At 40.5% G+C, this 14,404-nt stretch overlaps 1 protein-coding gene across 8 annotated transcripts; it reads left to right on the top strand.

Annotated features, from left to right (window-relative positions):
• The first annotated feature begins 759 nt into the window (after positions 1–759).
• On the top strand, positions 760–11,940 carry LOC111260182 (beta-1,4-glucuronyltransferase 1). 8 transcript variants are annotated; one of them, XM_022832752.2, is made up of 12 exons: positions 760–1,140; positions 2,598–2,750; positions 2,858–2,973; positions 5,694–5,957; positions 6,514–6,614; positions 8,982–9,072; positions 9,632–9,718; positions 9,844–10,016; positions 10,264–10,522; positions 10,652–10,830; positions 11,033–11,082; positions 11,197–11,940. In XM_022832752.2, the coding sequence occupies exons 4-12, from the start codon at positions 5,756–5,758 to the stop codon at positions 11,672–11,674; spliced, it is 1,620 nt and encodes a 539-aa protein (XP_022688487.1). In that variant the 5' UTR covers positions 760–1,140; positions 2,598–2,750; positions 2,858–2,973; positions 5,694–5,755; the 3' UTR covers positions 11,675–11,940. The 8 variants fall into 8 exon arrangements, with proteins under 8 accessions (XP_022688487.1, XP_022688490.1, XP_022688489.1 ...); XM_022832755.2 differs by having other exon boundaries at positions 2,598–2,973; positions 5,694–5,954; positions 6,517–6,614; XM_022832754.2 differs by having other exon boundaries at positions 2,598–2,973; positions 5,694–5,954.
• Positions 11,941–14,404: the final 2,464 nt, after the last annotated feature.

Raw genomic sequence — 14,404 nt, 5'->3', positions numbered from 1 at the left:
GCATAAACAAGTTCAGCGTCTGTCATTGAATATGCTCGCGGAAAAAGTTCTCATAGACTTCATACTTGCGGCCTCAATCCACTTCGGAGCGATAGCTGGCAACTCGGCATGAACAATGATAAAATAAATAACAAACTTCTCGAGCTTTTACAGTCAATACATCGTCATCCATAGCCGATTGAACTTTATAGCATCCCAGCGAGAACATAATGTTACAAGGTGACATAGCGTAACCATAATACATCCGTTCAATATATAAAGGTGTTCCTGTTCAAATGTTACTGACCACAACTACCGAAAATGTTACTAATGGAAGCGATAGTAATCTTCTTTTTATCAAACAGATAGTACTAGATTGGATCGGATAAGGGTGGCTCAGCGGCGGGTCGGCTAGTGCAAATTACTTACTTAAAAAAAAATTCTTTTATTATATCAGATACTCCCCCCCGCCATCGCTGATCGCTGCTATTGTAAGCAAAAAGCTGAAAACAGCTTTGCTGTATAGCTGCTACTGTTGCTTGGCCGCTGTTAACAGAAGCAACGGAAAGCTGAGGAGCCGGGGGTCCTTGTCCCCTTTTACCTCCCACTTCGATGGCAGCGATCGTAGTGGCGGCGACTCCGCGGTGATGGCTGAACTGCGTGAAATCGAACGCCGCCCAGCTAAGCTGGCGCAGGTAGTTGCACGACTCTCACCCACACTGAGCTATCCAGGAGCCTCGCGTGTTGTACCGCTTGCTTAATGATGGCATTCAGCGTGGCATCTGGCGGCAGTAAATGACGGTCCGCAAAAGATAACCAACTAGCCAGCCAGCCAGCCAGCCAGCCAGTCAGTCAGTCAGTCAGTCAGCCAGCCATCGTCCCCAGGCGTCTCTGATTCGACCAGGAGCCGTGTACACTGATGGGGTAGACGCGCTATGCCTTCGAGCCGTGTCCATGACTGAACGCGGTGAAGACTCCCCTGCTTTGCAGTATTACATTTAGCAATATTTGTCTGGCGTGCAGTGTAACTGTTATAGCACAGAACATATTGCCTAGAAGAAACACACGAAGGAATCCTTACTTCATCAACTTAAGCGATTTAGAACGAGACACACACGGAAAGAAGGACAAGATTTGAGTCACCTATCTCATTGAGCAATTGTGAGATTTGTCCACGCTTCGACGTGCATAGATGTTGATAAAGAGATAGATAGCAATTCGATCTTGTGAAGCCTGTAACAGGTGACCGAGAGGGAAAATTGACATATGGAACGAAGATTTTAGCCAACCGGTGCAAACAAAAGTTTCAATGTTTATCGCGGCCGAATATCATATGATTTGTGTGATGATATTGAACGCCGTGCGAGTAGTGCCTCTCTTTGATGTTTATGACGGATAGTATTTATGATTGTGATGGTGAACGATACAGAAATGTGAAGGCATTATGGGGCAACTATTCGACCAGAAGTGAACACCCCAAGATACTACCTGTGGATATAGCTTACTCATTAAGTATAACGATACGATCTGAAGTCGAATACTAATGTTGTTTAAAAATGGTATAGAACTGTCGACACGGCATAGTTATTGCTTAATCATCTCCTATACCCCACAATTTTTTTTTTTTTATATACTATGTTAACTTTAATCCCTGGTGTGTTTCTTAAACGTGCTTCCTTTTCTGCTCATAAGGCAGGACGTGAATTGAAAACCTTTCAGGACATGCTTTGTTTCTTTAGAATTGGAAGGTTTGCAAAGTACGAATTCATTTTTTCAGTTCACCTCTCGTATTGTTTTTAATATAGCTTCATTTTTGAACGGCAATGAACTGGAGCTCTTAAGGGCCAGGACACGCATACGCTGCACGAGCATCAAACAACATACCGCTTAACGACCACAACTCATTTGTGTGCAAGTCGTATGGAGCCATTCTGCAACAGAGTGCGTCTAACGGGAACACTGAGCTACGCAAAAAAATCTCCAGTTTGGACCTTTTTCCATCTTTTAGATACCTAGAACAGGCCTGCAATCGCTTTAGTAATATTCAGCTCCCATGCATGGGGCCGTTCTAATCGAAAACTTGTTTCGTTCGCCGTATTTACTACGAATATTTTTCTACTGATTTTTTTCTAGATGAACAAAATTACACTTATATATGAATGAAATGAAATGAAAATTACCTAAAAAAATGCGGTATACGACCGACGCTAAAATAATTTTTTTTTTGTTTCGAAGTTTGTTAAATCAGTAACACAATGCCAAATTGAAAGATAGTTGAGAGATCGCAGACTCGTTAACAGTTGTTTTTCTCCACGTATTTTTGGAGCATAAGCTGACTAGTCTTTGCACTGTGTCATTCATTCGCCCAACACTAGAAGGCTCGGGCGGAGTTCGATTAATCTGACTCCGTCCGTTCTTCGCTCGTATGTTTAGAAAAGATCATATTTTTTTCTTCAACCAAAAGGAACCATTAGAAACGAGTCAAAAGGCAACGCAACCCATAAGAATTTTTATGGCCGTACTATCGCCAGCCCTGTTTCTAAAAACTGAAATCATATGCAATTTATCTTGTTTTTATGACCTTTGTGTCTTTTTCGGGCATTTACCTGCGTTTGCAGTCAAGGACATATGATATTTTCTCTACTCGTCGGGATTGTTTCCATGGATATTATTATCGGCAGGCGGTCGCAGTTACCAGCTTACCTATAAATCCATAGGACGAGATGTGTAGTCGGTGGCATCAATGCTTCACAGAAGACAACAGCCTGCATGTGAGTGCATGTCGTTGTGTGGTATTCAAATGAGATTCTTCATAGTTTTCATTTTTAGCCTGGAAGAGAACTCTGGCTATTTAGAAATTCGCTTTCCGCGTTAACAGAACTATAGAGGCCGCTAAAAAAGTTGGACTATCTATTCATGTGGCGCTGGAGAAGGCTCGAAGAAAACTGTCGATACTTTAAGCATCGAGAAGGAACACACAACAGGGCTAAATAGGTACGTACGATAGGTAACAGTAACCTTATTTCCCAGATGCACGACTGTAATTCTCAGCAACGTTCTGGACGTAACGGAATGCTCTTATAGTACCAATTTATAACCCCACTAAGTGAGCAGCCTTGCTACGCTGTCATAAAAGCACAAAGCGGAAATTGCCAATACACGTCCTGCCCATTTTGCCCAACCTTTGTTTTGTGCCATCTAGCTAGAATCGGCGACTTCAACAGGGGCCAATTCTAGATTGGCTTTTCGTATGTTCATGTGTCAAAATTCGAAAGAAAAAAAACTATTTCTGCTTTGGCATGTCGCTGCAGGCTTTCAGGTTTTCAATTGGAAATCTTAGAGCTAATGATCTAAACGATTATCAGCGGTAGAAATTCGCTCAAGCTGTAGCCAATATACGCGAACAGCGTACATATATTAACTAAATAGGGTACATTTCTATAAATGACGCTTTCGGGGAAAATAACGTTATTTGGTTTAAAATAACTTGACTTTTCGATTCAAAATGGGGATTAGATTTTTAGCGTCAGACTAAAGCGCTAACTTTCGTCTGTCGCTGATTGTGTCAGATTAAAGTAAACTATCAGAAATCTTTGTGGAATCAATTAAATTTACCAAAATTGCACCGCTTCCTTAGCACTTTAATAGCCTAGTACCCGTGTCCTACTGTCGCGTTCGAGGTCCAATTCAAATATGAGCGGAGAATATTTGTATGAATAATATTGTCCTTTTACAGTTCCTGATCTATAGTTGCAGTTTCGCTGACAGCATCGGTACAGCCTTGAGTTATCATGCGCCTTGGCTCCAATTTTGAATAAGTGACCATAACACCTTTCGAAGAAAGCCTAGGTAAATAAAAATAGGAACAAAATGTGTCGTACATAAGATTGATGCGTTTGTACGCACCGCGTCATTTTCCTTGAACAACAAATTCACTTCGAAAAAATCCTGTCTAGATTCTCACGATGCTCAAGCGATTTTTTCCGCGTAAAACGTAACAACGGTTGCCATATCCTTTTAAAGACGAGTGTCTCTCGTTGGGTAGAGCATGTGGTCTATCAGACACACGGATGGATCAGGGTACGAGCTCAGAATCGACGTATTATTATGCTGAATAGGTCACACTGTAATTCACGGTTTGGGCGACACACTGCTCTGTGTACAGGGCTAGATCATCCAGAAGACCCGCATGCTTCACGTCTGCCATCTATGTGTAGTCAGATTTATCAAATGTGACACGGAAAGTCGTTAAATGATCGGAATATTTGAAAAGTCTATGTGCTTTTCCTACCGGTAGATGATAGCAATTAGCACGGACGACAGCCATGAGCCAAAAAAATCTGCATTTTAATGTCATTTACCGTTATAAGGGGGTAATATTATTAATCAAATATATCCCAATCGATCAGTTGTAAGGTAATATATGATATTTTAAAAATGGAATCAGTGGTGAGAATTATAAGTGCCCTTGACTTGGCGTAGGTAAGGCTTTAAATCAGTATGTTTCAACAGTACCGCATCTTCCCAAGAATTGGCTATATACAGTATATGAAGTTGATTAAGGCCCTGGCCCGCCACTCGAGTCCACCAATTTCTATATTAGGATTCGGGATAGGACAGAAACAATCAAATCGGAGTAAAACGTTAAATCACATAGTTCACATACATAATGCTTACTTGTTATTACGCTGCCTAGAACATTTGTCCCGTCCGCTTCGTCGACTTTTTTTTGTGTTTACGTAGTAGATCGCGTCATGCACTTACGTTTCTTTAGGCAAACGCAAACTTTTTATACGGAATACATCATCTTTTCAGCATAAAAAAATGTACTTATTGAGGCAGAATTTCAGCCCTTCACTTCATAGAAAAATCGTTGATTACTAAGTCATAAGCTCAGATGACTGACGTGCTAATATTCACGCTTGTCTTACACAGAGTGAGCTATGATTTAGTCACTGCAGCGTTCGAAAGGTATCCATTATTGAGCAATAGTCCGGAAAGTGTTACGCCTACCGCCAAATGCCGTGTCGTGTACGACGCTACAATTTTACAAAAATTCTATTTAGCCCTGATTTTAAGTCAGTGACAATTAGAAATAATATCGCAGCTAGAAGTCTTACAATGATGTGGTCCTCGAACTATCTTAACGAAGGGTCCACAGCGTTTCTACCGCCTCTACTCCCCAACAAGGCTCTATTCCGTATAAACCCATTACTTCGACTTGGCGCATCCTAAGACTGCTTGCCTTTCATATTTTCCGACGATAAGTTCGACCTCATTTTACTGCTGTTTAAACAGAATAAATCAGGTTTCAGATAATAAATCTTATTAAATAAAATAAATCAGAAAATCTAGTAATATCTTACCCACGTATCTATCCGATATACAAGTGCGTAGATTTTTTATCAAACTCCATCATATTAATAGTTCAGACAGACTACTGTGTTTATACGCTGCATGGCATTACTACATGGGACCATTAATGCTAAAGGTCATGAATGTAATAAAATTAAAAAAGCCACAATTACACGTTTATCAACCCTACAATGCACGCTCTCCCAAAACTTCAGACCCGGACGACGCAAAAATTTTGAACACCAACTCTGGCTGATTTGTTTGGTCTTAACCAATAACGAACTAACAAATAACCCCCAGCTTCAACAAACTTTAACGACTGCTGCAATCGTAAAACTAATACGTTTCGATTCTGCCAGTTCATTTCATGTCGTGATCAAGCAGATTGATCGTTGACGACCGTTCGGGAAGAGTGTACAGTATGATGCTGTGGCGTAGCGTTTCTCAGGCCGCCGTACTTCTTAGTGTCTTCATCGCGTTTATCCTCATTCTTCTCCTATTGCATCCGGCTCGGCCATTAATCGGTGGATATCGTGGAGGCAATGCGGCAAGCGTCCACTTTCGCGACGGCATACACAATGTGAACATTACTAATCCCAGCCACTTCTTTGTGAATCGAGGTAGCAGTTATTTAAGAGAAAATTGCGCGCGGAACAATTGTTTATTGTATGTGTTCTTACATATAGTAGGCTGCGTTTTTTTCAGTCATCACGGTCACGTGGTAACTATTCATTTACGCAAATAGTTAAACACTTAAAAAAGACATGTTACAATCGACCGTAGAAGAGATCGCACGTAAACAATATTTATATATATATATAACGGTTTACTCAGTGGAAACAACTGCAGGCTAGAAAAAATTAAGCATCTTGTTGTCTCGGTTAAATTAAGCAGTACAGGAAGTACTAAATAAGGACGCAGAACTGCTATAACTATGTGAAGATAAAAAGTTACGTGCGATCAGCGGTCGTTGTATTCTTGGTATTGCCTATCGCAATAGCTGTTTCTAATAGAAGAAAATCTTCGTTTCAATGACGAATTGATATGCCTTACGTTTACAACATATGTGCACAATTTATCAAAAATCAATTTAGTTAAAGTTCTTTGCATCGTCGTTTCATGATCCAACGGTCTATCCGCAACATTTGTTTCCGTTACTAAAAACATACGCCTTTACAGCAGCTTTGGCCTTGTCCCTGAAGGAAGCTGTCCGTGATTACGACGAATACTCGTTAAGGCTAATGAATCACACCGGTATCCCCTTTTTTCGACGAAACAAGGTAGTGCATTGATTTCGGAAATTCGAGTCACTGCAACTGACTTAGATAGTGGAAATTGTAAACAATAACAGCCCGATAATATATTTATCACGTTTCTTGTGTGGAAGCATCGAAATTATAACATCTCATTATAGATATCGGGATATTTTCTGATTTCGTTTAATGGGAGAGTGTTCTCCTGAGGACGAACGTTTGAAAATTAACCGAGCCAGCATGAGGAATATCAAATTTGTGATCAACGGTAACATTCTACCATCGGACCACAATGATAAATTCTGAAATACTTTAGATACTCAATATGTGTTCGATTTCATAGAACCAAAGCTCAAGCCACCTTCCCTTCATAACTGTTAAAAAATACATCTTGAAAAAATTATACGTCTGGCCTTTTACATATATTCCATATTTATGTGTTACGGCCTTAAAATGGACGAATTCTCTTATTGAAAGCGCCTTGCGCCTGAATCCTTGCAAAATAATTTGGTAGCTTGAAGTAGCTTACCCCTGTGGATTTGTTGATATCCCCTTTCCAGGAATGCAGCAATCTTAATGTCCTTCAATATGAACGGACATAATCGTTTTAACGTACGTAACGTTGAAATACAAATGAGGAGGCTTCTAAGATACGATTCTATATACCATACGTAATCCACGAGAATATGTTCACATGTACTTGCTAGATGCCAACGTGTGCATGCAAATGGGGAGCATTTCATCGTATATATATATATATATATAAATTTCGAACAGTGACATTAGTTATCAGATACCAGCCACGATACCAACTCATATTGCGAAGGCTCGCCTCTACTGCTGTGGTTTACCTAACGTGTCACTCCCGGAGTCGCCTTGGGATACAGAACGAACACAATTTCCCAGAATTTTTTTTTTAGATATATCGGATTTAATCGCCAGAATGCCGCATTCGTTCATCTGTGTCGTTAGTTATAGGATGCCAAGTCCTATAGTTTTTGTTTTTAATGCACACCCAAACAAATCACCTGCGTAGAGTCACAGGAAAGTCTGCGTTTAGCAGACTTTTCCTTCAGTCGCTTCAGCGATACAACTTCGCAATGGCAGGTGGCACCGTCTCGTTACAACCCACTCTTACTCAAGTTGAAATTTTTCGTTACCTACAAAAACGGCACTTTTCTGTATCAACGACCGTTAACAAACAAGCAAGCAAGCAAACAACGCTCTGTTCCAGACCCGTTCCAGAGCCTCGCACTGAAGGTCTGCCTACTTTAGCTTCATAACGTGGCTGTTCGTATATGGCATAAGGGTACCCTTGTGCTTATATGCGGCAGATATATATGCACTGTTCCAGTACAAAGTGTCAACCAACTAAGAAATCACATAATTTGAATCGCGTCGCTTCGGTTCACGTAACAAACATAGGACGCTTCACCTGACAGGCCGGTTTGAGTTCCTCGTTCTGCGTTCTTTGTATACCGCATCAGGTACTATTGTTTGATCTGCCGAAATATTCGCTACTTCATTGAAAATGTTCCTAGACAGATTTTTGTGACTGCTAAGGCAAGAAGCGAAAAATACATACGTAAATTGAAAGCGTTTCACAGAATGTTGCGCGAAATCCTAAGAAGTGCAGCATGGCTAATGTATAGCGTACCATATCATCGTAAACACAGGGTGTTGGAACGAGCGCTCTTGCAAAAAATGTCGATGATCTTAATTCTCGGACTCGAACTATAGTAAAGTTGAACCCTCCGTCGCGTCCGTGACTCGCGCGTGCATGATAGTAGTGCAAACATTAGGATATAGTTACATAGAGAATATATGTATATATATATATATATATATATAATTAAAATATCTATTGCTAAAATGAAGCTGAGCTGTTTGTGCTGCTTCAGAATATGCAATTTTATTGCGTTATATTAATATTTAGATTAACTTAATAACTTACGCTGCAGTTAGCCATGAGAAACCTGAAGGCCAGATTTTGTACGTTCGGGATGTTGTGCGTGCGCGACCTCAGTCAAGCAACCCTGCTATTCTGTTATAGTTTGTTATCAGTTTTTTCTTCTATTTTCCCATTGATCTTTGACATTAAAAACGTATTTTCTATCTGACAAAAACGGCTGGTTACATCAGTGAGTCGGACCGCGGTGCAAAATGAAAAAATTACAATTTTCACTTTTCTCCTATTCATTACTCTTACCGTTTGAGTGACTATGTTTTTACGCTTTGGTGCAGTACTTGTTTAATACGTTATAATAAAGTTAATATTGTTCGAATTAAAACAAATTAGAAGATATTGCCAAACAAATAGTACGCCAATAACAACGGCACCCCTACTTATTTACTAAGTTCGGTTAGTGAGTTAAAACTTTAATGACGTTTCAGGCTGACGTACAGCCGCGGATGCTTCTTCTGACAGATCTCAATGAACCAAACCCTGTAACTAGCCCACAGCAAGTTTGTATCGCTGCATATGGTAAGCATGCTTTTTGCTCTCTATAACTTTTTAGCTCCTCTAAGAGACCTTACAATTCACTGAAATCGTTCACAATTCTGTTTAATCATGATTATCTTTAAATGAAACCTACAACCGTCGAACTATAAACGTTATCGCTTAATTTAAAAGTTTTCAAAATTTAAAAGTTATAAATATTCTTCAGTTTCTTAAATCGTATGAATATATACCTTACACAAATCTTCTTACCTCATCAAATACATCACCCTAAGTTAGTATGCGCAACTTTTATAATCCGTCAAACAATACTGGATACTAAGTAGTTTTCCTACAAGGAAAACTAAAATAGATTGTGATGGAGCTGTGTTATTTATAACTTTTCTTGTCATAATAAAGTTCGCTATATTTTTAGCATTTACTTGTATAAATGGGTTGGGATGCAAAAAAGGGCGTCATGCAGTATGCCACAAAGAACTAAAATTACGTTATTTTGTCATTTAATCTAAATAATCGAAAACGTGTAATTAACCTAACTATTCGAATACGTAATAATAACTTTAGCTCTGTTTTGCGCTTTCAGGTACCTTGAGTGATTTGCATCATGCAGTGGAACTTTCTTGGTTATGGAAAACTTCACCTGTATCCGTGGCTATCTTTGCTGCACCAGGTGAATTCGATGTTGCGTTTATCTTAAATATGTTGCCTAAGTCTTAAACACTTAAGAAATATCTTGGTTACTTTCTGCATATCCACCTCAAGGATCAAAATCAACTGCACTGGCTAATTTTTTAGGTGAAGCTCATTTGGTGCTGGAGTATCTTCAGTACCTCAGTACATGCCATCGCGGGGTAAGAGCCCATTTTAATTTCGATCTTCTCGTTGCCCATCCGGAGGACTTACAGCAAAAAGAAGATGAAGCCTTTTATTCAAAGTTTGCCTGTGAAGAGTATCGTGAGGCTCTTTCGGTGAGAACAAAGAATTTATTATTTCTTAATCTTATTTCTTGCCACCTATCCATTATGTGCTATGATTCTCCTCGTTCAAGGACCTGTTAGCTGGCAACGGCACTTGCGTAAAGATAGATTTTTCAAAGGCCCTAGAGCTCTCCTACCTAAATTTATGCCCCACAAGTTCAAGTAACGAAAGTAATGTGCCTGAATCTGAAGAATGTATTAGGCTGTTAAATTGCTTCTTCTGTTTTAACTTCTGCAGTACCAACTTTCGCGGCGGTCGAAATCACTGAAAAGAGAAGAGAACGTAGATTCATTACCCGTCAATGAACTTCGAAATATTGGCCAACAAAGCTGTCGGCGCGGTATGGGCGCTCAGATCGGCCTCACGCTTCCTCTAGGTGCCATGCCTCGTCCTGGGCTGGATATCGAACTTGCGTCTTTTCTAGCCAGACTTCGTACGACAAGCTCATCAGGCCAGACGTGCGATAAGTGCATTTACGTTATTCCCACCTTCATCTGTGAGTCATGAGCAGAATCTGGTAAAATGTGTCTATATATATATATATATATATATTAGCTTTAGTTAAGGATTATAAACGCCATTTGTGAAACGTTACACGTGATTTTCTACTGTTTACATCCCGCAGCCTCCCAGAGTCTAAAGGTGCCCCGAACTAAAGCTGCTGTAGACGCACTTGTTACACAGGATCGTCTCATGCCTGATGACGAACTCACGTACTGCCGATGGACAGCTTTTAAAGGCAACTCCGTAACAGCTAGTGGCAAAGGTGGGGCTAGCAGTCCAAATATCACACTGACTTACCAGGTAAGAGATACTATACAATTAAATGATTTCGACTAGCACCATAAATAGAATGATGGTATTACTCTTAAAAGAAGCCGACGCACAATTCAATAGGTTCTGAACACTGGATAAGGAACATGTAGCACTACAATAGAATAATATTAAAAATGTATGTCTTATTTTTAATAACATTTACAACCTGGTTTATTTTCTATGATTCCAGCCAACACCGAGGTTCTTTAAGGCTTATGTTGCTCCACTTGATCTGCCCAGGTTAGCATAATCAATTTTTTGTTGAAACAAGCCCCCCCAACCGGGGGTGCTCCGCCGCACTGCTCGCACACTCCACTCGCCAATTTGTGTTTTTTCGAATTTTAATCATTTCAGGATGGACACGCGATTCAAAGGTGTCGACGCGCCGCCGACCCAGCTCATCGAGGCCTATCTACAAGGCTATCGATTTTGGGTTCTTAGCGAGGCTTTTATCGTTCGAAAGGTGTTTGGGCATCGGGTGTCGAAGAGCGTTTCGTCAACATCAATGAAGATCAAACTGATCGAACGTTCGGCAACGCAGGCCGTTCAAAAATTGCCCAAAGGATCGACAGCGGCTTCCGTTGTTGGTGACCCGACCGCCGCCGACGGAAGCAGTGCCGCTGACAGATCTGAGAAAAGCGCTATATTCAACGGTACAAAAGCAAATGTTTCTCATAACAATTCGCAGTTTGCACCATCGCGGAGAAATACATCGGCACTTAACACAGATGCAACAAACAAATTCAAGGAAGATCTCCGGCGAAAATATCCTTTGATAGGCAAAATCAACTGGACTAAAGATGAATTGGTGCTCGAGGAAAGAAAAACATAGATCGGAGAAGAGAATATTTGTTAATGGCCAATTATATTCCGTGATAATCTGAGCTGCACTAAGCTGTGATGAGGAAAGAAGATCTGCGTGTATATAATCTGTAAATAATTAAATAAGTAATGCGGGATGTTTCTAATTAAGAGAAATACGTATTCTGTAAATGTAACTCATCGTTGCCACGTATAGTAAATGACAACAAATGCAATAGAAATTCGGACGTTGTGGAGGCGCTCTTCGGTTTCAAAATAAAGCCTGCATCATTAGAAGCTCTGTGTAGTCCCTAATTTTAATTTTCGAGTGGAAACACCGATTCTAGAATTAATAATAGAAATCGTTGAGTAACTAGAAAATGTCTAATTTGTGTTAATTAATTATTAATTAATATTTACGGTTCCTAAACTTCGCTGATTGGTTGGTATAGAAAACAATTGCCTGATTGCGATTGTTATAAGCCTTGATATGGAGATCTTACAGTGGATTCCTGCACCTTGTATTATATAATAGCCGTTTATTTATAATACCACGCACGCAGGTATATATCTGTCCTTCGTCGAGGTCTTTGACCGTTGTGACCAACTAACTGTAACCGTAGCAACAGTACTCACACTTTCGAACTATCGCAACGTTACGGGTGTTATGCTTATCCAACTCTATACGTTTTTTTACCGATTGTATTTCCAGTAGATCAATTTTGTAAATATAAAAGTTTAATTCATTTCAGGCAATACGCACTCCAGTATATCGTTCCTATTCCTGAACGAGAAGCTCATAAACTTTTAAGAGCGCTGTTATTCCTGCACATTTCCCGGTTGTCGGTCCAGCAAAGCTTTGCAGGAATGGCTCAACAGGTAAATTTCGTTGATTCGCCGTTCCACTTGCTAATAATGGCCATCTCTTCACTGCCTTCACTGTTACTAATATTCGAGTATCTATGTAGGAGGCCGATGCTTTTCAATTAACGCTGCCAATATTTCGATAACGAACGACGTCTGCTTTCTACGGGTGTTCAACATGAACCTCAACAAATGAAGAACCTGCGCTATACGCAGCTTCACAAAATGCAAAGTGGGCACTTCATAATGATACATGGATGAAAAATTGGAACGTAGTCTATTTTACGTGCGCATTAGCTTTCAACATGGGCGAGCTAAACGACCATATATGTCAAAACTTCCCTTGCATTGGACCCCAACATTAAAACGCCTACTTTACACGAATACGAAGCAGTAGTTGCTTCTGCGCAATACGGCGACAACGCAGTCAAATTAAATTGATTTTACAGTGTACTTTATCGAAACCTTCAGGAGTAGTACGCGGAAAGCGGGTTAGTTTCGACTCTCTTGTTTATTATCGTTGTTTTGGAGGAGAGAGGAAGAGATGTGAAGTAGGGCTTACTGGGCATCTCTTGTTTGTTCAAGGGCTTCAAGAAAACTGGTTAAAAAGGGTCTAGGAGACGTGGGGGCCAAGCTGCCAAACTTAGTCTGCTTAGTTCCACATCAATGAGGTCCGTGAATGTCTTGCTGGGTTTCTAGTGGCCGCAGTTTGATTGTGGCGCCAGGGCAGGCGGCGCCGTTTGGGCTTTTTCCCTTTGTCTGCTCACTTTGAGCACGCTATTAAGGCAGACGTGCGCATCCACCAAACTGCAGTAGCTTAGGCAGCCATTAAAATGAACCACCGATAAATCAAGCATTCGATAAAGGCATTAGCGGCGAGAATTTTTTTTGTCCTCTTAGCCGGCGACTTGGTGGTTCGTAAGTTCGTGGCTTTTGTTTTTCTTTAGCGACTGCAAAGCCGACAGGTAGATGGATGCAATCTGTCCTGATAGAACAAAAAAGAATAAAAGAGAGGTAGCTCTTAGCGCATATTCAATGTATATATAGTTCTTTCAATGGAGATGGATTAAGAAGGCATGGCTAGTGCCAACTAATTACGCGTTACCTCTGAGCGTTAGGTATAGATAGGATGCTCAACTTAGCGCAATTTTCGAGACGCTAGAGAATGTTGCAGGAAATGGCATCAGCTACTTTTTCACACGGACTTCAGATGCGCCAAATAATTAGCAGCGTCAAAGTTTAACGAAGTAAAACCTAGAAAATAGCTTCATCAAAACAATTAGCTTGACAAATTTACGCACAGCGGACATACCTGATTTACGCTTTCCATCGAGTCGGATAGTTCTCCATCAGTTACGCTGTACATACACACGCATGCGCACATACTTGAACACATAAACACATCCGTTGCTTTCTAACAGAAGTAAGGTTTTTTCCAATGTATTGTTTGCTCAAGCGCGAACCCTCAAGACTGTCGTTGCAAGTTAGAATGCTCTCCCGAGCCTGCACAATGCACATATGGAGGCACCGGTGGAGCTTTCATTTGTAAGGGGTGATGATACCTAGCACATAAAATGAGGGCAGAACGGGGTTTTCGGCCAGTGGGTTCTGAAGAAAAGAATTATGAAAAGGCTTATTGTCAGACATGTTTGTCCGCAGTGGGCCTATTTATGCCTCTGCATTAAGCTCGACGAACCCCATTATGGAATTCCATAATGGAGTTCGTCCAATCGTCCAGGGCTGGGTCGGTTTCCTTTTGCGCCGATGAGCCGGATGAAACTCTCAAACGAATACTCGAAAGTATTGATATACGAGTATAGCATTATATGAACAGCTCTTGATTGCTTCCGCAGATAAACCAATATTCAATCTATTAAAAGCCTCGTCCGTTTTTCCT

Source organism: Varroa jacobsoni, unplaced genomic scaffold, assembly GCF_002532875.2.
Source record: "Varroa jacobsoni isolate VJ856 unplaced genomic scaffold, vjacob_1.0 scaffold_408, whole genome shotgun sequence".
In the NCBI taxonomy this organism is placed as follows: Eukaryota; Metazoa; Arthropoda; class Arachnida; order Mesostigmata; family Varroidae; genus Varroa; species Varroa jacobsoni.
This window is presented reverse-complemented; position numbering and strand designations above follow the sequence as displayed.

Excerpts from the sequence above, each read along its gene's own strand:
- LOC111260182 (XM_022832752.2), top strand. The coding sequence starts at position 5,756 with ATGATGCTGTGGCGTAGCGTTTCTCAGGCCGCCGTACTTCTTAGTGTC. Across the intron at positions 9,073-9,631 it reads AGTTTGTATCGCTGCATATG|GTACCTTGAGTGATTTGCAT; the intron begins GTAAGCATGCTT and ends TTGCGCTTTCAG. Across the intron at positions 11,083-11,196 it reads GCTCCACTTGATCTGCCCAG|GATGGACACGCGATTCAAAG; the intron begins GTTAGCATAATC and ends TAATCATTTCAG.